This window comes from Stegostoma tigrinum, chromosome 33 (assembly GCF_030684315.1).
Source record: "Stegostoma tigrinum isolate sSteTig4 chromosome 33, sSteTig4.hap1, whole genome shotgun sequence".
NCBI lineage: Eukaryota > Metazoa > Chordata > Chondrichthyes > Orectolobiformes > Stegostomatidae > Stegostoma > Stegostoma tigrinum.
Window position 1 is genome coordinate 5026779 of NC_081386.1, and position 23969 is coordinate 5050747.

The 23969-nt window shown below is 47.3% G+C and overlaps 1 protein-coding gene across 1 annotated transcript in view; it reads right to left on the minus strand.

Moving 5' to 3' along the window:
- stard5 (StAR-related lipid transfer (START) domain containing 5) overlaps positions 1–2715 on the minus strand; it is a 36500-nt gene extending 33785 nt beyond the window's left edge. Inside the window, exon 1 of the mRNA XM_059639187.1 lies at positions 2463–2715. Within this exon, the coding sequence (XP_059495170.1) occupies positions 2463–2552 (90 nt within the window). The 5' untranslated portion in view covers positions 2553–2715. The remainder of the gene's footprint in view (positions 1–2462) is intronic.
- Positions 2716–23969: the final 21254 nt, after the last annotated feature.

The window sequence follows — 23969 nt, forward strand, 5'->3', positions numbered from 1 at the left end:
GAAGTAGGCACAATAGCAGCATTCAAGCAGCACCTGGACAAAAACATGAATAGGAAGGGAATAGTGGGATATGGATCCTGGAAGTGAGGACAGTTTTAGTATGCAAGGGCAAAAATGTGTCAGTGCAGGCTTGGAGGGCCTGTTCCTGTGTACTGTTATTTATTCTTTAATATACTAAGGGGAGGACAAGACAATACCTGACAGAGGCAGGGACAGCAGAAAAGCAAAAGAAAAAGCTTACAATGTGGTGAAGATCAGTGGGGTGTCAGATGTTTAAGAAGCCTTTAAAAGCCAGCAGGACAATTTAAAAAAAGTAATAAGGGGAATACCTGACTGTGAGCTAGCAAGTAATTTCAAAGAAAATTACAAAAGTTGTTTGGAAAGGTGAGACAAAGGCAAGAGTGAACATTGGACTGCTGAAAAATGAGGCTGTAGCAGTATTGAGGATCAAAATGCCAAAGGGACTGAATAGGCATTTGCATTTGTTTTCACAATGCAAGATACCGGCAGTATACAAGTACTTCATGAGAGTCAGATGACAGGCAAGTGTATTGCCCAACACTAAAGGGAAGGTGCCAAGGAAGCTGAAAGGGGTGAAGGTGGATACATCACCCAGACTACAGTAGAAGACTCTTCTAGAAGATAGCAGAGGGGACTATAGAGGCAATAGTGATGATCTTTCAGGAATCAATTGAGTCAGGGACAGTCGCAGAGGACTGGAAAATGGCTAACATAACACTCTGCTTAAACAGAGAGGCAGAAGATAGGGAAATTATAGACTGGTCATCCTGACCTCGGTCATTGGTAAGGTTTGAGATTAAGGAGTACTTGGAAGTGCTTGGTAAGATAGGGAAAATACAGCACTGCTTCGTTAAGGGCAAATCAAGCCTGACAACTCTTAAAATTCTTTGAGGAAGTAATGAGCAATTCAGACAATGGAGATCCAGTGGGTGTGACCTATTTGGATTTCCAGAAGGCCTTTGAAAAGGTACTGCACAGGAGACTGCCAAATACAATATGAGCCCATGGGAAAGGGGCGTGGATAAAGAATTGGCTGACTGGCAAAAGGCAGAGAGTAAAAGGGGTCTTTTTCAAGATGGTAGCCAAATGACTAGTTGCGTTCAGGTTCAGTTGGCAATCAGGAAGACAAATATAGCATCAGTATGCATTTCAGGAGGGCTAGAATACAGGTGCAGGGGTGTATAGCTGAGAGTGTATAAAACTCCACATTTGGAATATTGGGAGCAGTTGTGAGCCTATATCCAAGGATGGATGTGCTGGTCTTGGAGGTGGTCCAGAGGAGATTCATAAGGAGGATCCTGGGGATGAAGGGCTTGTCAAAAGATGACCAGTTGAAGACTCTGGGACTGGGATTCCATTGGACAGGTCAGCAGCTGCTTTAGTGATGTGGTGCTTTTGGCCCGGCATCCAGTAGCCTGGGAATTCCTTTGGGCAGGTTTTACTACGTCTTTCTTCCTGGGATTGGCAATGAGGTGGGTCTTTGGCAGTGGCTTCCAGATTCTGCAGTCTTGCAGCCTGAGATTACAGGCGTGGAACGCCTGCTTCAATGGCAGCTTCTAGCCCCGTAATCCAGAGGCTCAACATGGCAGACTCACAGTGATACTGTGTTTCTGAACTTGAGAGCTATGAATTGGACTAAGATAGCCTTTGATTTTTTTAAAATTTATGCCTTGTTGCTCATATCAGTTCACTTTTTTGTGAAACCAAGCGACAATGAATGACTATATTCAATTCAATAGAGTTTAGAAAGATGTGGGCTGCTCTCAATGAAACATACAAAATATCAAGAAGCCTGGACAGAGTTGACGTCAAGATGATACTTCTACGAGTCAGAGAGACTAGGACCTGATGCACAGTCACAGAACGGAGGGATGATCCTTCAGAACTGACACAAAGAGGAATTTCTTCTGCCAGAGGATGGTTAATCTGTGGAACTAATTGCCACAGAGGGCTGCAAAGGCCAAGTCATTGAGCCGACTTAAGGCAGAGATAAATTCTTCATTAGTAAGGAAATCAAGGGATTGAGAAACATTTCGGGCATGATTGAATGGCACAGCACCTCCACATCACCACCCACCCTTCTCAACCCTTCAATGACAATTACTCACCCTCACCATCCACTACTTCCTCCCCCCACAAAACCCTACCCCTTCCTCAATCACTCATTCACACCGCAGACTCTTCCCCCACACCACCCTGATCATTACTCCTCAAGCCCACCTCTCAACACTGTCCCTCCATCCCTGATTCCCATCTCATACCACCCCAAAAGCCCGGTCCTCCCCTCACTACCCCACCACCCCACCACCCCAAAAGCCCGGTCCTCCCCTCACTACCCCACCACCCCAAAACCCTTCCCCTCCCCTCACTACCCCACCACCCCAAAACCCTTCCCCTCCCCTCACTACCCTACCACACCGCCCCCCCCATGCCCCACTCACCGTTCTCTTGCAGACCCTCCAGCCGGTATCGTCCCTGCTGTAACCCAGCAGTTTCTCTGCCACCGTGTCCGCCACCGCTCTGTAATTCATGCCGCCCGCAGACAGCGGCGTTTCCACGAGGGGACAGGCAGCGGTGGGAAACCGATCTTGGCCTGAACCCCGTGCAAGCCAGGCGCCCTCCCCGCAGGGCTGCTGCCGGGCTGCAGGAGGAGCACCCGCCGGCACGAACCAAATAGCCGGCCGGCCGGCAGGCTGGAGGTCTCGCGCTGCACACTGGGACTTGTAGTCCAAGTGCGGACCCTGCCGCGCGTCTTCCTGTCAGAGCGGAAACACCAGGACTACAACCCCCATCAGGCCACGCAACGGGCCCCGGGTCCGCTATGATTGACAGCCAGTACAGCCAACCATCAATGAGCCACGTGCCGACCTGGCTGCTGCAGGGAGTGTTTGCATTGCCGGGCGTTAGAGAGAGGGTAAAGTGATAAAGGGAGGCTCTGGGTGCAGAGCCACTCCTACCTGAGAACAGCACTTAGCTCACCGAGACCTTTGATTCACTGTCAATTGCACATTTGCAGAAGTGTTCGCTCGTCATTGCACCACTGGTTACTCATTCTTATTACTCATTGTTGTACTGATGGTGCGACTCATCTCCAGCCACTCAGTTTGCTGCTCCACCTCTTCCCAAACAAACTCAGCACTCTGCTGATTGGCACCATTCAAATAATTGTAGCGTGTTTCTCAGATTTGCAGCATCCACCGTATTTAGCTTTTATTCAATAAAAGATATGTTCAGTCATTAGCAGAGCAGCTTCAGTCCACACACCTCAAACTAAACAGAGAAATGTTTACTTTTTAATTAATTAGATTCTTAGTGCATTGCACATACCATATGTATTTAGATTTTCCCAAAAAATGAATGATAGATGTTCTTGCACTGTCTAGTAGCAGGTAGTTTTTGAACATGGATATCCAAGTTATGAGGTAAGGACACTACTGATGTGCCACACAGGTTCCACTGTTTAACCTTTGTTTGAGAGTCTAACTGAGTAATGAACTCTCAGCCCATAAACATGAGTGCTACATTCTTGAATCATAGAGTCCCTGCAGTGTCAAAACAGGCCCTTCTGCTCAACATTCCACACTGACCCTCACAGCATCCTACCTGACTATAACCCACCTAATCTACACATCCCTGAATACTATGGATAAATGAGCATGGCCAATCCATCTAGCCTACACATCTTTGGACTGTGGGAGGAAACCTATGCAGACACAGGGAGAATTTGCAAACTCCACACTGCCAATCGCTTGAGGATAGAATCAAACCCAGGTTCCTGGTGCTGTGAGGCAGCTTTGCTAACCACGGAGCCACTTTGCTGCCCCTCTCTGAGGTGCTGTTTTTTTAAACAAGGCATTGAGCCAACGTACTCATTGCTATCTCAGATGGATGTAAAATATCCCATTGCACCATTTAAAGAGCAGCAAAATTATCCCATTCCTCTAGTCAATAATTACTTCCTTAACAATTCCATGAAAGAAATGATCTGATAGAAATATTTAATGGAGCTGTTAGTTGGTTCACCGAGCTGACTGGTTTTCATGCAAATGTTTCATCCCCTTTCTAGGTGACATCATCAGTGTTTTCTAGCCTCCATTTAATCTCTGTTGTTCTGCTCCGTTCTGAATTTATATGGCCCAGTCTGTTACGGTGGGTCGTTCTGTTTCTGGTTTTGCTCCGTAGTGGTACTTAGATGGAGTCTATTTCAACATGTTTGTTTATGGTACCAGTGGTTGAAAACCAAACTTCCAGGAATTCCTGTGCTTGTCTTTGTTTTGCTTGACTCGTACTATTACGTTGCCCCAGTTAAATTTATGTCCTTCATTGTCGGAGTGAATAGAAATGAAGGAGAATTCGTCGTACTGTTTTGCTGCGAGTGAGTTGCTGTTGCTGTATGGTACTTTGTACTGTTTACAAGACTCGCACAACCCCTTGGAATAATGATAGCACGCAAACCAACAGCCACACTTTGCCAGCTACACTCAAAGACAAGCACCCTATATCCACAAAGAGCAGGATGAATGTGATATACAAAATATTATGCAACGACTGCGAGAAGCAGTACATACTATATAAGTATACAGGAGGTATACAGCATGGAAACAAGTCCTTTGGCCCAACTCGTCCATGCCAAATAGGCTTCCTAAACTGAAAGAGTCCCATTTGCCTGCGTTTGGCCCATTTCCCTCTAAGCCTATCCTATCCATGCACTTGCCCAAATGCCTTTTAAATGTTGTAATTGAACCCACCTCTACCACTTCCTATGGTAGTTCATTTCATGTATGCACCACCCTGTCTGTGAAAAATTACGCCTCGGGTCCCTTTTAAATCTTTCCGCCTCACTTTAAGCCTATGCCCTCTACTTTCAACTACCCTACCCTGGGAAAAAGACCTTGGCTATTCACCTTATCTATGCCCCTTGTGATTTTGTAAACCCCTCAGCCTCCTACATGCCAGTGAAAGAAGTTTCAGTCTATCCAGCCTCTCCTTAGACTCAAACCCTCCAATCTCAGTAACATTCTTGTATATCCTTTTTGCACCCTTTCCAGTTTAATAATATCCTCCCTATAACACTATTGTATACAGTATTCTGAATGTGTCTTTACCATGTGGTCTTGTACAACTGTAACATGACATCCCAACTGTTGTATTGAATGCTCTGACCAATGAAGGCAAGCATTCGAAACGCCTTCTTCACTGCCCTGTCCACCTGTGATGCTACTTTCAAGGAACTATATACCTGTACCCCTAGGTCTCCCTGTTCGACAACACTCCCCAGGGCCTTACCATTAACTGTGTAAGTCCTGCCCTGGTTTGTCTTACCAAAATGCAACACCTTGCATTTATCTGAATTAGACTCCATCTGCCATTCCTTAGCCCATTGGTCCAGTTGATCAAAATCCCATTGCACTCTTCTTCACTGTCTATTGTGCTGCTCTTATTGGTGTCATCAACTTCCTGACAATGCTTCCTATATCTGAGCCAAATCGTTAACATAAATGACAAACAGCAGTGGACCCAGCACTTCCTAGCGGCGCACCATTGGTCACAGGGCCCCTAATTGGAAAAATAACCCTCTGCCACTACCTTCTGACTCCTACCGTCAAGCCAGTTTTGAAAGTTCTTGCATAATACCACCAAAATTTTTTTGTACCATCTCATATAGCTCACAACTTTTAAATATTTTAAAACTCTATCTAGCTCCTTTTTAAATATATTCCATGACCTAGCCTCCACAACTTTCTGAGGCAGAGAATTCCAAACATCTACTGCCTTTGAGAGTAGAAATTCCTTTAGGCCTTCATGGTGGGTCAATGGTTAGCACAGCTGCCTCCCAGCCCAAGGGGCCAAGGTTCAATTCCAGCTTCAGGTGGCTGTCTGTGTGGAATTTGCATGTTCTCCCTGCATCTGTGTGAGGTTTTGTTCCATGGTCTGATATTATGCTAGTTAGGTCGATTGGACACACTAAATTGTCCTGTGGTGTGTAGGCTAGGTAGATTGTGGGAAACGCAGGGTTATGGGGATAGGGTGGGATGTCCTTTTGGGCGTTGGTGCAGACTTGATGGGCCAAATGGCCTCATTCCACAGTGTAGGGATTCTATGAGACAAGAGTGCTGTAGCCCAAGTTGCAGAGATTGGCTACATTCATTTACTTGTGTCTTGGGATTGTTAAGCCTTTCTCATGTGTCACATTTTTCCTGCCTCTTTATCTAATCAATCATAGCTAAATGGTGGTATCTTAATAAACTACTTCAAAATCACATAAGGCAGAAGAGAAGCTTGAGAAGGGATGGCACAGTGGTGCAGTGATTAGCCTGCTCCCTCATACTGCAAGGGACCTCGGTTCAATTCCACCCTCACACAACTGTCTGTGGGAAGCTCACACATCCTCCTTGTGTCTGCCTGGGTTTCATCCGCATGCTCTGGTTTTCCTCCCCAGTCCAAAGATGTGCAGGTTAGGTGGATTGGCCATGCTAAATTGCCCATAGTGTCCAAGGATGTGTAGGCTAGTGGATTAACAGGGTCGCAAGGACAGAGTTGAGGCGTAGTCTTGGTGGGATATGGTTTGGAGGGTCAGTGTGGACCTGATGGGCTGAATGGCCTGTTTCCAAACTGTAAGGAATGCATGAGATGAGATTTGATTGAGATATTCTAAATGATGAGAGGTCTTCACCATTGGTGCAGGGATCAAGAACTAGGTAGTACAGATTCAAGGTAATTTTCTGAAGAAGAAACAATATGTGGCAGAAATGTTTTCCATGCAGAGCGTAGTTAGGATGTGGAATACACTGTGTGAAAGAATGATACAGGCATTTTCAATTGAGGCAGTCAGGAGCGATTTAGATTATTAACTGAAAAAGAAGAATGTGCAGAATAACGGCAAGAAGGTGGGGGGGGTGTGGTATTAGGTGTGCTGCCCATTTGGAGAAACTGTGCAGATAAAATGGGCTGAATGGCCTTCTTCTGTGCTGTAACAGTTCTGTGATTCTGGCTAATCCTGGGGAGTGGCATTATTGTAAAGTCCAATTCAATGAAAAACCTATTACCAGTCCTCAAGGCACTGCAGATAAAATTCTGCCCACCATTCAAGCATTTCACTTGAGCATTGAGGCCTGAAATTCCTCTGTCACCCTAGAAATAGCTGTGATTCTGTGGATTTGCAATGCTCCTATATGATTAATAACAATGCAGCATTTTGTGCCATGTGTTTAATTAGTGTAAGGATTTTGTTTGCTGTAAGAAATGCAACAACGAGTCTTTGCTGCTTCAGAAGAAGCTAATGAGCCACTTCAGATGTGCAAATACTGAGAGCTCTGTTTATGCAGCAGTAGAGATGTATAATTGTAATAGGAAATGGATAAACAATGGCGGAGATGATTCTGAATGTATGTAGGAGGCAGTGTTTATACTCAAGCCTTGGTACTTGTTTGTTCTCTGCTCATGAGTCTTTAAAGTGTGACTGACACAGAAAGTTCATTTTGACACTTCTGAAATAGCTGCCTTCTTATCCATTTGTTGGAATTATTAGAATTACCAGTTCTCCATGTTTATCCTGGAGTCTTCAGTAACTAAAGATTAATCTCAAGGACGCTGCTACAAACAGCTTAAGAGAGAAACAGAGGTAATAAAAAATGTAATTGTTTTCTATTCTTAGACAAATATTGGCTTATTAGTTATAAAAACATTGCAGATAGAAAATACAGGCAACATTGGGGAAGATGGTAGAGCAAAAGCTCTGGGAACATGGGTTCAGATCTCACCACAGCATCTGGTGGAACTTAAATTTCACCGATAAAATCTGGAATGTGTCAGTTATGATGGCTGTGGTAATTCTTTGTTAAAAAAGCCAATCTGGTTCACGAACAATCTTCAGGGAAGGAAATCTGCCATCGTTTCCTGGTCGTGTGACTCCAGACCCACAGCAACAATGGCTGACCGTGAATTGACCTCTAAAATGGCTGAGCAAGCAACTCAGCTCAGAGGCATCTATGGATTGGCCACTAATGTGGGGCTTGCCAGTAGCACCCACATCCCATGAAAGACCGTAAAAGATGTCCAGCGTTGGTCATTTGAACATCACGGATTCCCTTTACTTTACAACTTGGTAAGTGTAAATGTACTGATAAGCAGAGGGATCTGGGTGTGCAAGTACACAGTCATTGAAGAGCAACTTAGGTGGAGAAGGTGGTTAACAAGGCATACGGCATGCTTGCCTTCATTGGCCGGGACATTGAGTTTAAAAATCGGCAGGTAATGTTGTAGCTTTATAAAACCTTAGTTAGGCTGCATTTGGAATATTGTTTTCAATTCTGGTCGTCATGCTACCAGAACAATGTGATGGCTTTGGAGAGGGTGCAGAAAAGATTTACCAAGATGTTGCCTGGTATGGAGGGCATTAGCTATCAGGAGAGGTTAGAGAAACTTGGGTTGCTGTCACTGGAACAATGGAAGTTGAGGGGCAAACTGACAGAGGTCTAACGCTGTGGAGGAGGGTTTAAACTAATGTGGCAGGGGGATGGGAACCAAATATTGGACAGGTTATTGAACAGAAAGGATGTAGTAACTAAAGCCTGTGGGGAACAAGGTAATGAGGTCAGTGTGACTAAATGGAAGAGTAGGCAGGGAGCAGATGATGAACACAAAGGGGCAGGTGGTCTGAGGTGCACTTGTTTTAATGCAAAAAGTGTGGTAGATAAGGCAGATGAAATTAAGGCTTGGATCGGTACCTGGGAGTATGATGTTATTGCTATTACTGAGACTTGGTTGAGGGAAGAGCATGATTGGCAACTAGCTCTCCCAGGATATCGATGTTTCAGGCGGGATAGAGAGGGAGGTAAAAGGGGTGGAGGAGTTGCATTACTGGTCAAAGATGATATCATAACTATACTGAAGGAGGGCAGTATGGAGGACTCGAGCAGTGAGGCAATATGGGCAGAACTCAGAAATAGGAAGGATGCAGTAACAATGTTGGGGCTGTACTACAGGCCTCCCAACAGCGAGCGTGAGACAGAGGTACAAATATGTAAACAGATAATGGAAAGGTGTAGGAGAAACAGGGTGGTGGTGATGGGAGATTTTAATTTTCCCAACATTGACTGGGATTCGCTTAGTGTTGGGGGTCAAGATGGAGCAGAATTTGTCAGGAGCATCCAGGAGGGCTTTCTAGAGCAATATGCATGTAGTCCAACTCGGGAAGGGGCCATATTGGACCTGGTGTTGGGGAATGAGCCCGACCAGGTGTTTGAAATTTCAGTAGGGGACCACTTTGGAAATAGTGAGCACAATTCTATAAGTTTCACAATACTCGTCGACAAAGATGAGAGTGCTCCTAAGTGGGGGAAGGCCAACTATAGCAAAATTCGGCAGGATCTGGGAAAGTAGATTGGGAGAAACCGTTTGAAGGTAAATCCACATTTGATATGTGGGAGGCTTTTAAAGAGAGGTTGATTAGTGTGCAGGAGAGACATGTTCCTGTGAAAATGAGGGATAGAAGTGGCAAGATTAGGGAACCATGGATGACAGGTGAAATGTGAGACTAGCTAAGAGGAAAAGGGAAGCATATATAAGGTCTAGGCGACTGAAGACAGACGAAGCTTTGGAAGAATCTCGGGAATGTAGGGCGAATCTGAAACGAGGAAGTAAGAGGGCTAAAAGGGGACATTAGATATCTTTAGCAAACGTGGTTAAGGAAAATCCCAAAGCCTTTTATTCATATATAAAGAGCAAGAGGGCAACTAGAGAAAGGATTGGCCCACTTAAGGACAAAGAAGGAAGGTTATGCATTGAGTCAGAGAAAATGGGTGACATTCTTAATGAGCACTTTGCATCGGTATTCACCAAGGAGAGGGACATGATGGATGTTGAGGTTAGGGATAAATGTTTGCTTACTCTAGGTCAAGTTGATGTAAGGAAGGAGGAAGTGTTGGGTATCCTAAAAGGCATCAAGGTGGACAAGCCCCCAGGTCCGGATGGGATCTATCCCAGGTTATTGAGGGAAGCGAGACAGGAAATAGCCGGGGCCTTAACAGATATCCTTGCAGCATCTTTAAACACGGGTGAGGTTCCGGAGGACTGGAGAATTGCTAATGTTGTCCCCTTGTTTAAGAAGGGTAGCAGGGATAAATCCAGGTAATTATCAACCGGTGAGCATAACGTCAGTGGTAGGGAAGCTGCTGAAGAAGATACTGAGGGATAGGATCTATTTATGTTTGGAATAAAATGGGCTTATCAGTGATAGACAACATGGCTTTGTGCAGGGAAGGTCATGTCTTACCAACTTAATAGAATTATTTGAGGACTTGACAAAATTGATTGATGAGGGAAAGGCTGTAGATGTCATACATGGACTTCAGTAAGATGTTTGATAAGGTTCCCCATGGCAGGCTGATAGAAAAAGTGAAGTCGCATGGGGTCCAGGGTGTGCTAGCTAGATGGATAAAAAATTGGCTAGGCGGCAGGAGACAGAGAGTAGTAGTGGAAGGGGGTTTCTCAAATTGGAGACCTGTGACCAGTGGTGTTCCACAGAGATCTGTGCTGGGACCACTGTTGTTTGTGACATATGTAAATGATTTGGAGGAAGGTATAGGTGGTCTGATCAGCAAGTTTGCTGATGAACATGAAGATTGGTGGAGTAGCAGAAAGTGAAGGGGACTGTCAGACATTACAGCAGAATGTAGATAGACTGGAGAGTTGGGCAGATAAACGGCAGATGGAGTTCAATCTGGGAAAATGCGAGGTGATGCATTTTGGAAGATCTAATTCAAGAGCGAACTGTACAGTAAATGGAAAAACCCCGGGGAAAATTGATGTACAGAGAGATTTGGGTGTTCAGGTCCATTGTTCCCTGAAGGTGACAACGCAGATCAATAGAGTGGTCAAGGAGGCATACGGCACGCTTTCCTTTGTCGGAGGGGGTATTGAGTACAAGAGTTGGCAGGTCATATTACAGTTGTATAAGACTTTGGTTCAGCCACATTTAGAGTACTGTGTACAGTTCTGGTCGCCACATTACCAAAAGGATGTGGATGCTTTGGAGAGGGTGCAGAGGAGGTTCACCAGGATGTTGTCTGGTATGGAGGGTGCTAGCTATGAAGAGAGGTTGAGTAGATTAGGATTATTTTCATTAGAAAGTCAGAGATTGACGGGGGACCTGATTGAGGTCTACAAAATCATGAGGGTCATAGACAAGGTGGATAGCAAGAAGTTTTTTCCCAAAGTGGGGTCTCAATTACTAGGGGTCATGAGTTCAAAGTGAGAGGGCGAAAGTTTATGGGAGATATGCGTGGAAAGTTCTTTATGTAGAGGGTGCCTGGAATGCGTTGTCAGTGGAGGTGGTAGGTGCAGACCTGGTAGCGTCTTTTAAGATGTACCTGGACAGGCACATGGATGGGCAGGGAGCAAAGGGATACAGACCCTTAGAAAATAGATGATAAGCTTAGACAGAGGATCTCGATTGGTGCAGGCTTGGAGGTCCGAAGGGCCTGTTCCTGTGCTGTAGTTTTCCTTTGTTCTTTGTTCTACAAGATTATGAAGGGCATGGATCAGAGTGAACAGTCAGAGCATTTTCCCAGGGTGGAAGAGTCAGGTACCAGGGGGTATAGATTTAAGGTGTGAGGGGAAAGGTTTTCAGGTGATGTACGAGGCAGGCTTTTTACACAGAGGGTGGTGGGTGCCTGGAACTTGCTGCCAGGAGAGGTAGTGGAAATAGATACTGTAGTAACTTTTAAACGGCATCTTGAAAAATACATGAACAGAATGGGAATAGTGGAATACAGTCCCCGGAAGAGTAGGGCGTTTAGTTGTAATGCTGGTGCAGGCTTGGAGGTCCGAAGGGCCTGTTCCTGTACTGTAATTTTCTTTGTTTTTTTGTTCTTTTTTCTTTGTACCATATGGGTAAGTGGGCTGTACAACCTGAATGGACATGTTGCTTGCCCAATGGTAGTTGTGCCGGTTTTGGACAGCATGTGATGAAAATCTCTTGGAATATGCCAATCATATTTGACAACCCTTAAACGATATTCATATTGCTGACTTTTAAGACGTGATAATGTAGAATTCATTGTTTTGCAAAATGAATAAAAGGACATATGTATTTTGCAGGCGTGATTTTTGGGTTTGCTGTTTCAAACAGAGAACTCACCTATTGGAATCCCAGACTGAAAATCCAACAGCGATAATTCATCATCTTAAGAGGCGACCATTTATCTCTCATATAAGGTAACAAGGTGTAGAGCTGGAGGAACACAGCAGGCCAAGCAGCATCAGAGGAGCAGGAAAGCTGACATTTCGGGTCAGGACCCTTCTTCAGAAATGGTTTTTCTGAAGAACGGTCTAGATCTGAAACATCAGCCTTCCTGCTCCTCTGATGCTGCTTGGCCTGCTGTGTTCATCAGCCCTACACCTTGTTATCTCAGATTCTCCAGCATCGGCAGTTCTGACTATCTCTGTAACTACTTATCTCTCATCTGGTTTCTCCTTTAACTTAGCAATTAAATAAACATTACACATTAAGTTAAGAGAAGTTTAGTTTTATTGCAGCTTTAAATCAGGCATGGACAAGCCATAAGAGAAGTCGTAGCTAGTTAATTAGCGAATGGTTTAATCTGTTTTTTTGAGAAGATTGATTCAGTTATTTTCAGGAAGTACAAATAGCGACCTCTCTTGGTGCTGCCTTGTTTGTACAGAATTTAAAATGAGATTTTGTTAAGTTAGAAGCTGTTTGGGTAGAAGTGGGAGTGTGAGGGCTCAACAAGTTTTCCCCTTCTATAATTTTCAGCCTACTAGTTTGTACAGGGGAAGAATGTCTTTGGGGAATACTGGTAATTCATTTATTATTTTAACCATATTAAGTAATTTTAAAGTGACACGTCAGCTCAGCCAAATGGAATGTACTTAAGGTAGAATTATGTCATGGTTACAGTATGTAATCATAGAATCTCTACAGTGCAGAAACAGGCCCTTCAGCCCAACAAATTCACACCAACCCTCAGAGCATCCCACCCAGACACATCCCCTTATAACCCACCTCATCCCTGGACACTATGGGCAATTTAGCATGGCTAATACACCTAGCCTGCACATCCTTGGATTGTGGGAGGAAACCGGAGCACCCGGAGGAAACCCACGCAGACATGGGGAGAATGCGCAAACTCCACACAGACAGTTTCCCGAGGGTGGAATCAAACCCGTGTCCTTGGAGCTGTGAGGCAGCAGTGCTAACCACTGAGCCACCGTGTTGCTTGTTTCCCAGACAAACACATCTGCAGGATGATTAACTGGATGCATACGGTTGAACTCCAAGTATCAGAACTTGAGCAGCAGCTGGAGTCACTGTTATATATCGGCAAGGCAGAGAGCTACATGGAAAGCACATTTAGGGTTATGTTCAATTGCAAGTTAGAAATGTACAGATATACAGGAAATGGGTGTCTAACAGGAAGTCTAAAAAAAACGCAAGTATTGCCGGAATCCCCTGATTCTACCTTGCTCGGTATTCAGTATCATCTTTTGGTTACTGTTGAGGGTGAAGGCTCCTCAGGGGAATGCAGCCTGAGCCAAGATGGTGGCACCACAGGTATCTCAACTACATACAGGGAAGGTAGAAGAAAGAAAGAGTAATAATGATAGGGGATTCCATAGATGGGGATCAGACAGGCGTTTCTGTGGCCATTGATGTGACTCCAAGACAACATATTGTCTCTCTGATGCCAGGGTAAACGATGTGATGGCATTCTTCTTGATGAGGGTGAACTTCCAGAACTCCTGGTCTATGTTGGTCCCTTTGGCTGAGGTAGGAATGGCGATGAGGTCCTGAAAGCACATTTCAGGCAGCTGGGTAGGAGATTGAAGGATGGGACACCAAGAAAGTTCAGGGCTTACCCTGTCCCACATGCAACTGAGCTTAGAATTGGAAGAATTGAACAATTAGTTGGCTGGATGGCTAGTTTATGGCAACAACAATGCAGGTTCAATTCTCACACTGGCTGAGGTCACTGTGAAGGTCCCGCCTTCTCAACCTCTCCCCTCATTTTGGACCTAAGAATGCTGCAAGAGTTATAATCAACTTTCTTGTGATCAACACACAGAAGCATCTAATTGCTAGGCTTACTCAGAACCAAGATGATCTTTGGCTTTTAGTACTGATCACTGGGGCTGTTAGTCGATTCCCAGAGTTGTCATCCTTTGACCTCCCAAATATTACCTGAATCCAACACCCTGTGGAAGACCTGCCTACTGTAATTTTAGACAAGAACCAAAAGAACTGTGGATGCTGTAAATCAGGAACAGAAACAAAGTTGCTGGAAAAGCTCAGCAGATCTGGCAGTATCTGTGGAGGAGAAAAAAAGAGTTAACGTTTCGGGTCCGGTGACCATTCCTCAGAATAGAGGAAGTTCTGAAGAAGGTCACCGGACCCTAAACATTAACGCTTTTTTCTCCTCCACAGATGCTGCCAGACCTGATGAGCTTTTCCAGCAACTTTGCTTTTGTACCGTAATTGTAGGCTTCATGCTTGGATTTTTTTAAATGTTCCTTTCATTAGACACAATCCCTAATATCCCTGATTATCAAAGAACCTCACAGACACATGTTTAGTAACTACATCATTATGACTGAATGAGGTGAATAAAAATGAGAATGACATCACTGCAGTAGTATAACCTCAACCGGACCCAGCACAGAGGACAATGAGCCCCTACTTGGTTTTCAGGAGCAAGCACAGGACCTGGAATCAGTGGCTGCTACATCAGGAAAGGTAGGCCCAGCAGCAAAGGATGGTGCCTGGGATCAGTGATTCTCAATGTTGGTTGGGTCCAATAAAGATGGTGATGAAGTGGTGGTGGAGACAAGGTGGTGCAGGCATCATTGACAATGATGACCTGACTCTGGACTGCTGCTCTCTCTTCAACTACAGCTTTTATTTCCTTTTTATCCTTATCCTAAATTATTCAAAATGGCACCGTTTCAAGGCGATAAACGAAAGTTTTTCACTGTGTTTTGTTGCATTTTTAATGTAAAATACATGTGACATAAAGATCAAAATCAAAAAAAAAGATTTAAACGACATATTTAAACCTCTGGGGATGCAGTGGCATGGAGCCAATGCCACTCAGCTAGCTATTGAAAACCCAGGCTCATGGTCTGGATACTTAAGTTTGAATCCTACTGTGGTCAAATGGTGAAATTTGAATTGAATGAAAATCTGAAGTTAGCCTCATGCCAACCATTGTTGGTTAGCACAGTTGGCTTGACAACTGGTTTGAAATACAGATTGATGCCAACTGGGTTCAATTCCAGTGCCAGCTGAGGTTCCAATGAAGAGCTCAACCTCTCAGTTGTTCAATAGTCACAAGCTGATTACACATGTGATAAATTTCAAGATTGGCTTATGCTGAGTTGGTGATGGCCTCAAAAGATTCTTCGGCTTTCTCTTCACTTTTACCCAACTTTGGACTTCTTCAGTACTTTCCCACTTTGGTCTCCAATTGTAATTTTTACCACCTTCTCATCAATACCACATTCATTGTTTTAAAGTCAGTTTCTCCATCGATTATGTGTCAGTGTCTTATCATTGCTTTTATTTTCTTCCAAGCCACACTCGCCATTTTGTCAAGTCGGGGTGTACATGTCTGAGATTTGTTCTTCAGTACATTTTTGCCATGCACTCCTGCATGTTAGTTACTTCACATATAACGATCCACTCTGCACGCTTACATCAGTGTCCCAAGATCATGCCATAAATTGTTGACTTTCAGTTGATCTTTTCGAAAGAGTGGACGTTGCCCAAGTATTCTCCTTGTCTCGTCCCAAAGTTCTGGATGATGGTAAAATAATCTACTTCAGTCTCCTTTAGGAAAACATCACACGGGCAAAAGTTCACATCTCCAAGAGAAAACTGGCAATTATTGAATTCTATCTAAATTTTGATTATGTTGGATACATTCCATTTAGCTACACCCAAGGTGAGTCATTCCCATTTCCATTTGATTTATTTCTCCCTTTCCCTGTCACTATTCTTTATTCTAAATGTGGCATCCATTAATTACCATTATAACTGATTCATGAACTCTGGGGAATCTTTACTGTCTAATTAGATTAGATTCCCTACAGTGTGGAAACAGGCCCTTCGGCCCAACAAGTCCACACTGCCACTTGGGGCATCCCATCCAGACCCATCCCCCTATAACCCACACTCCTGAACACTATGGGCAATTTAGCATGGCCAATCCACCTAGCCTGCACATCTTTGGACTGTGGGAGGAAACTGGAGCACCCAGAAGAAACCCACACAGACACAGGGAGAATGTGCAAACTCCGCACAGACAGTCGCCCGAGGCTGGAATCGAACCCAGGTTCCAGGCACTGTGAGGCAGCAGTGCTAACCACTGAGCCACCATGCCGCCCTAAAACAAAAAGAAAAGAAAGAAGCATGTTTTCATGATAGCTTCAAAAGACACAAACAAACATTATCACTGTGCGGTTTCAGCATTGCCAAATTTTGCTTGTTTGGTCTTCCTTACAAACAAAACTACATAAAGGATGCTGTCCTTATGACTGTCATGGAATCTCTCTGTGAATACAGTCCAATGTTCACTGAGGACTTCCTTAACTTCACTGGTGGAAAGGAACTTTTTGATGTCTTCTCCAACTATGCCGAAATGTCAGAAACCTTAATCCATCCCTACTGGCTCCTGGATGACATTACATACTTAGGTTATTTCACTACACGGGGATGGAACAGTGAGGAAAGTGCCGTTAGTTACATTACCTGTGTTGCAAAATAACAGTCCCAGGCTGTTGTCTGTTCGCAGATTTCTGTCTGGCATGTTTTGACCTTTGCTCTTCCAAAGGAGAAGTCCATTTCATCATTAGTTTCAATATCAATGTTGGGTAGACCTGTAGCTTTTTCTGCATATTACACACAACAAGTACTATGCTTCAGAGATAGTAGGAACTGTCGATGCTGGAGAATCTAAGATAACAAGGTGTAGAGCTGGATAAACACAGCAGGCCAAGCAGCATCAGAGGAGCAGGAAGGCTGACGTTTTGCACCTCTTTTAGAAAATCCAGCAGCTTTCCAGCGTCTTTATCCCAACTATAAAGCACACAATTGGGTTCCATAGGCTAACTTATCCTGAACAATTCCTAATTCATTTGTTCCTTCCATTATCTCTTTCAAAAGTCTATCAAAAACACTTTCATAATTATCATTGCACTTTTCTACAATTTCTGGTTATGCTCCTGCTGCCAAGAATGTGAACTTTTCCATTAAAAAATCTATCACTTTAATTTCAATTAAACACTACTGCTTCTCATAGCATCACAAACGGAATGCCAATTAAACCGTTATTCCTGTGACAAATTAGTTAATTAGAAAAAGAAACAGAGAGACAGAAGGGCCTGTTTCCACGCTGTTCCTTACTTACAAAAAACACAATCTGTACCTCCAGGGAGGACTGTCCTTACCAACACAAGTCACCATCCCTACCCACACACAGCACCATCTTTACCCACACACAGCACCATCCTTATGTACACACAGCACCAGCCTTACCCACACACAGCACCATCCCTACCCACACACAGCACCATCCTTACCAACACACAGCACCATCCTTACCCGCACACAACACCATCTCTACCTGCACACAGCACCATTATTACCCACACAAAGCACCATCCCTACCCAACTCGGCAGCATCCTTACACACACAGCACCATCCCTACCCACACACAGCACTGTCCTTACCCACACACAGCACCGTCCTTACCCACACACAGCACCAGCCCTACCCACACACAGCACGATCCCTACTCACACACAGCACCATCACCCCCCGCTCACAGTACCATCCTTACCCACATAGCAACTTTCTTACCCACACACAGCACCATCCTTATCCGTACACAGCACCATCCTTATCGAAACACTGCACCTTCCTTAGCCACACACTGCAATATCCTAACCTGCACACAGAACCATCATCACTCGCACACAGCACCATCCTTACCTGCACACAGCACCATCCTTACCCACACACAGCCCCATCCCTACCCACACACAGCACCGTCTTTATCCACACACAGCATCAGCCCTACCCACACAGAGCATGATCCCTACTCACACACAGCACCATCACTCCCCGCACACAGCACCATCCTGAACCACACAGCACCTTTCTTACCCACACACAGCACCATCCTTACCCACATACAACACAATCCCTTCCCACACACAGCACCATCCTGACCCATACACAGCACCATCCTTACCCACACACAGCACTGTCCTTACCCTCACAGAGCACTGTCCTAACCCACACACAGCACCATCCTTACGGACACACAGCTCCATCCCTACTCACACACAGCACCATCCCTACGCGCACACAGCACCATCCTTACGCGCACACAGCACCATCCCATTCCACACACAGCACCATCCTTACCCGCACACAGCTCCATCCTTATCCACACACAGCACCATCCTTACCTACACACAACACCACCCCTATCCACATACAGAACTGTCCTTACCCACACACAGCACCGTCCTTACCCACACACAGCACTATCCTTACACACGCACAGCACCATCCCAACCCACACACAGCACCATCCTTACCCGCACACAGCACCACCCTTATCTACACATAACACCATACCACCCGCACACAGCACAAACCTTACCCACACACAGCACCATCCCAAACCAAACAGAGCACCATCCTTACCCGCACACAGCACCATCCTTACACACACACAGCACCATCCCTACCCGCATAAGGCACCATCCTTACCCACACTGCAGCATCCTTACGCACACACAGCGCCATCCCTGCCCGCACACAGCACCATCCTTATCCACACACAGCACCATCCTTACCCAAACAATGCGCCATCCTTACCCGCACAGAGCACCATCCTTACTCACACACAGCACCATTCTTACCCACACACAGCGCCATCCCTACCCGCACACAGCACAATCCTTAGCCACAGACAGCACTGCCCTTACCCACACACAGCACTGTCCTTACCCACACAGCAACATCCTTACTCACACAGAGCACTGTCCTTACCCACGCACAGCACCGTCCTTACCCACACACAGCACCGTCCCAACCGACACACAGCACCATCCCAACCCACACACACCATCCCTACCCACACAGAACACCATCCCTCCCCTCACACAGCACCATCCCTAACCACGCACAGCACTGTACTTACACACACACAGCATCATCCCTACCCACACACAGCACTATCCCTCCCCGCACACAGCACCATCCTTACCCGCACACAGCACCATCATTACCCACACAGCACCATCCTTACCCACACACAGCACCATCCCAACCCACGCACAGCACCATCCTTACCCACACAAAGCACCATCCTTATCTACACACAGCACCATCCCAACCCGCACACAGCACCATCCCTACCCACACACAGCACTATCCCTCCCCGCACACAGCACCATTCCTACCCGCACACAGCACCATCCTTACCCACACATTACCATCCTTACCCACACACAGCACCATCCTTACCCGCACACAGCACCATCCTTACCCACACAGCACCATCCTTACCCACACACAGCACCATCCCAACCCACGCACAGCACCATCCTTACCCACACAAAGCACCATCCTTATCTACACACAGCACCATCCCAACCCGCACACAGCACCATCCCTACCCACACACAGCACTATCCCTCCCCACACACAGCACCATTCCTACCCGCACACAGCACCATCCTTACCCACACATTACCATCCTTACCCACACACAGCACCATCCCTACCCGCACACAGCACCATCCTTACCCGCACACAGCACCATCCTTATCCACACACAGCACCATCCCTACCCGCACACAGCACCATCCTTACCCACACACAGCAACATCCCTACCCACACACAACACCGTCCCTACCCACAAACAGCACAGTCCTTACCCACATACAGCACCTTACCTACCCACACACAACACCTTCCCCACCCACACGCAGCACCGTCCTGACCCACACACAGCTCCATCCTTACCCACACACAGCACCATCCCAACCCAAACACAGCACCATCCCTACCCAAACACAACACCATCCCTACCCACACACAGCACTGTTCTTACCCACACACAGCAATGTCCGTACCCACACACAGCACCAGCCCTACCCACACACAGCACGATCCCTACTCACACACAGCACCATCACTCCCCGCACACAGCACCATCCTTTCCCACACAGCACCATCCTTACCCACACACAGCACCATCCCAACCCACACACAGCACCATCCTTACCCCGCACACAGCACCATCCGTATCTACACACAGCACCACCCTTATCCACACATGGCACCATCCTTATCCAAACACTGCACCTTCCTTAGCCACACACTGCAATATCCTAACCTGCACACAGAACCATCATCACTCGCACACAGCACCATCCCTACCCAAACACAACACCATCCCTACCCACACACAGCACTGTCCTTACCCACCACAGCACCGTCCTTACCCACACAGCACCATTCTTGCCCACACACAGCACCATCCTTACCCACACACAGCACCACCCTTATCCACACATGGCACCATCCTTATCTAAACACTGCACCTTCCTTAGCCACACACTGCAATATCCTAACCTGCACACAGAACCATCATCACTCGCACACAGCACCATCCTTACCTGCACACAGCACCATCCTTCCTCACACACAGCGCCATCCCTACCCGCACACAGCACCATCCGTATCCACACACAGCACCATCCTTACCCAAATGCAGCGCCATCCTTACCCACACCCAACACCATCGTTCCCGCACACAGCACCGTCCTGACCCACACACAGCTCCGTCCTTACCCACACACAGCACCATCCCTACCCAAACACAACACCATCCCTACCCACACACAGCACTGTCCTTACCCACACACAGAACCAGCCCTACCCACACACAGCACGATCCCTACTCACACACAGCACCATCACTCCCCGCACACAGCACCATCCTTACCCACACAGCACCTTTCTTACCCACACACAGCACCATCCTTACCCACACACAGCACCATCCTTACCCGCACACAGCACCATCCTTACTCACACACAGCGCCATCCGTATCCACACACAGCACCATCCTTACCCACACGCAGCGCCATCCTTACCCGCATACAACACAATCCCTTCCCACACACAGCACCATCTTGACCCACACACCGCACCATCCTTACTCACACACAGCGCCATCCGTATTCACACACAGCACCATCCTTATCACAACACAGCACCATCCTTACCCGCATACAACACAATCCCTTCCCACACACAGCACCATCCTGACCCATACACAGCACCATCCTTACCCACACACAGCACTGTCCTTACCCTCACAGAGCACTGTCCTAACCCACACACAGCACCATCCTTAGGGACACACAGCTCCATCCCTACTCACACACAGCACCATCCCTACGCACACACAGCACCATCCTTACGCGCACACAGCACCATCCCATTCCACACACAGCACCATCCTTACCCGTCCACAGCTCCATCCTTATCCACACACAGCACCATCCTTACCTACACACAACGCTACCCCTATCCACACACAGAACTGTCCTTACCCACACACAGCACTATCCATACACACTCACAGCACCACCCCAACCCACACACAGCACCATCCTTACCCGCACACAGCACCATCCTTATCTACACATAGCACCATACCACCCGCACACAGCACAAACCTTACCCACACACAGCACCATCCCAACCAAAACACAGCACCATCCTTACCTGCACATAGCACCATCCTTACGCACACACAGCACCATCCCTACCCGCACAAGGCACCATCCTTACCCACACTGCAGCATCCTTACGCACAAACAGCACCATCCCATTCCACACACAGCACCATCCTTACCCGCACACAGCTCCATCCTTATCCACACACAGCATCTTCCTTACCCACACACAACACCACCCCTATCCACACACAGCACTGCCCTTACCCACTCACAGCACCATCCTTACCCACACACAGCACCGTCCCTACCGACACACAGCACCATCCCTACCGACACACAGCACCATCCCTCCCCTCAGACAGCACCATCCCTAACCACACACATCACCGTCCTTACCTACACACAGCACCGTCCTTACCCACACACAGCACCATCCTTACGGACACACAGCTCCATCCCTCCCCGCACACAACACCATCCCTCCCCGCCCACAGCAACATTCCTACCCACACACAGCACCATCCTTACCCACACAGCACCATCCTTACCCACACACAGCACCATCACAACCCACACCCAGCACCATCCCTGCCCACACACAGCACCATCCTGACCCACACACAGCACCATCCTGACCCACACACAGCGTCATCCCTGCCCACACACAGCACCATCCTTACCTGCACACAGCACCATCCTGACCCACACACAGCGTCATCCCTGCCCACACACAGCACCATCCTTACCTGCACACAGCACCATCCTGACCCACACACAGCGTCATCCCTACCCACACACAGCCCCATCCCTACCCACACACAACACAATCCCTACCCCACACAGCACCATCCTGACCCACACACAGCAACATCCCTACCCACACACAGCAATATTCCTACCCACACACGACACCATCCTTCCCCACACACAGCACTGCCCTTACCCACACACAGAACACCATCCCTACCCTCACACAGCACCGTCCTTACCCACACACCGCACCATCCTTGCCCGCACACAGCACCGTCCTTACCCACACACAGCACCATCCTTACGGACACACAGCTCCATCCCTCCCCTCACACAACACCATCCGTCCCCGCCCACAGCAATGTTCCTACCCGCACACAGCACCATCCTTACCCACACAGCACCATCCTTACCTGCACACAGCACCATCGCAACCCACACACAGCACCACACCTACCCGCACACAGCACCATCCTTACCCACACACAGCACCATCGCAACCCACACACAGCACCACACCTGCCCGCACACAGCACCATCGCAACCCACACACAGCACCACACCTACCCGCACACAGCACCATCCTTACCTGCACACAGCACCATCTTTACCCACACACAGCACCATCCTTACCCTCACACAGCACCATCTTTACCCGCACACAGCACCATCCTTACCCTCACACAGCACCATCCTTACCCGCACACAGCACCATCCTTATCTACACACAGCACCATCCCTACCTGCACGCAGCACCATCCTTACCCACACACAGCCCCACCTTTACCCACACACAGCACCATACTTAACCACACACAACTCCATCCCTAACCACGCACAGCACCATCCTTATCCACGCACAGCAACACCCCTACCCAGATACAACATCGTCCCTACCCAGACACAGCACTGTCCTTACCCACACACACTGTCCTTACCAACACACAGTACCATCCCTGCCCGCACACAGCACCATCCCTACCCACACACAGCACCATCCCTACCCACTCACAGCATCATCCCTACCCACACACACCATCCCTACCCACACACAGCAGCATCCTTACCCAAACACAGCTCCATCCTTACCCACACCGAGCATCATCCCAACCCACACACAGCACCATCCTTACCCGCACACAGCACCATCCCAACCCACACACAGGACCATCCCTACCCGCACACAGCACCACCCTTATCCACACACAGCTCCATCCTTACCCAAACAAAGCGCCATCCATACCCGCACACAGCAACATCCCTACCCGCACACAGCACCATCCATACCCGCACACAGCACCATCTTTACCCGCACACAGCGCCATCCCTACCCGCATACTGCACCATCCTTATCCACACACAGCACCATCCCTGCCCGCACACAGCACCATCCTTACCCGCACACAACATCT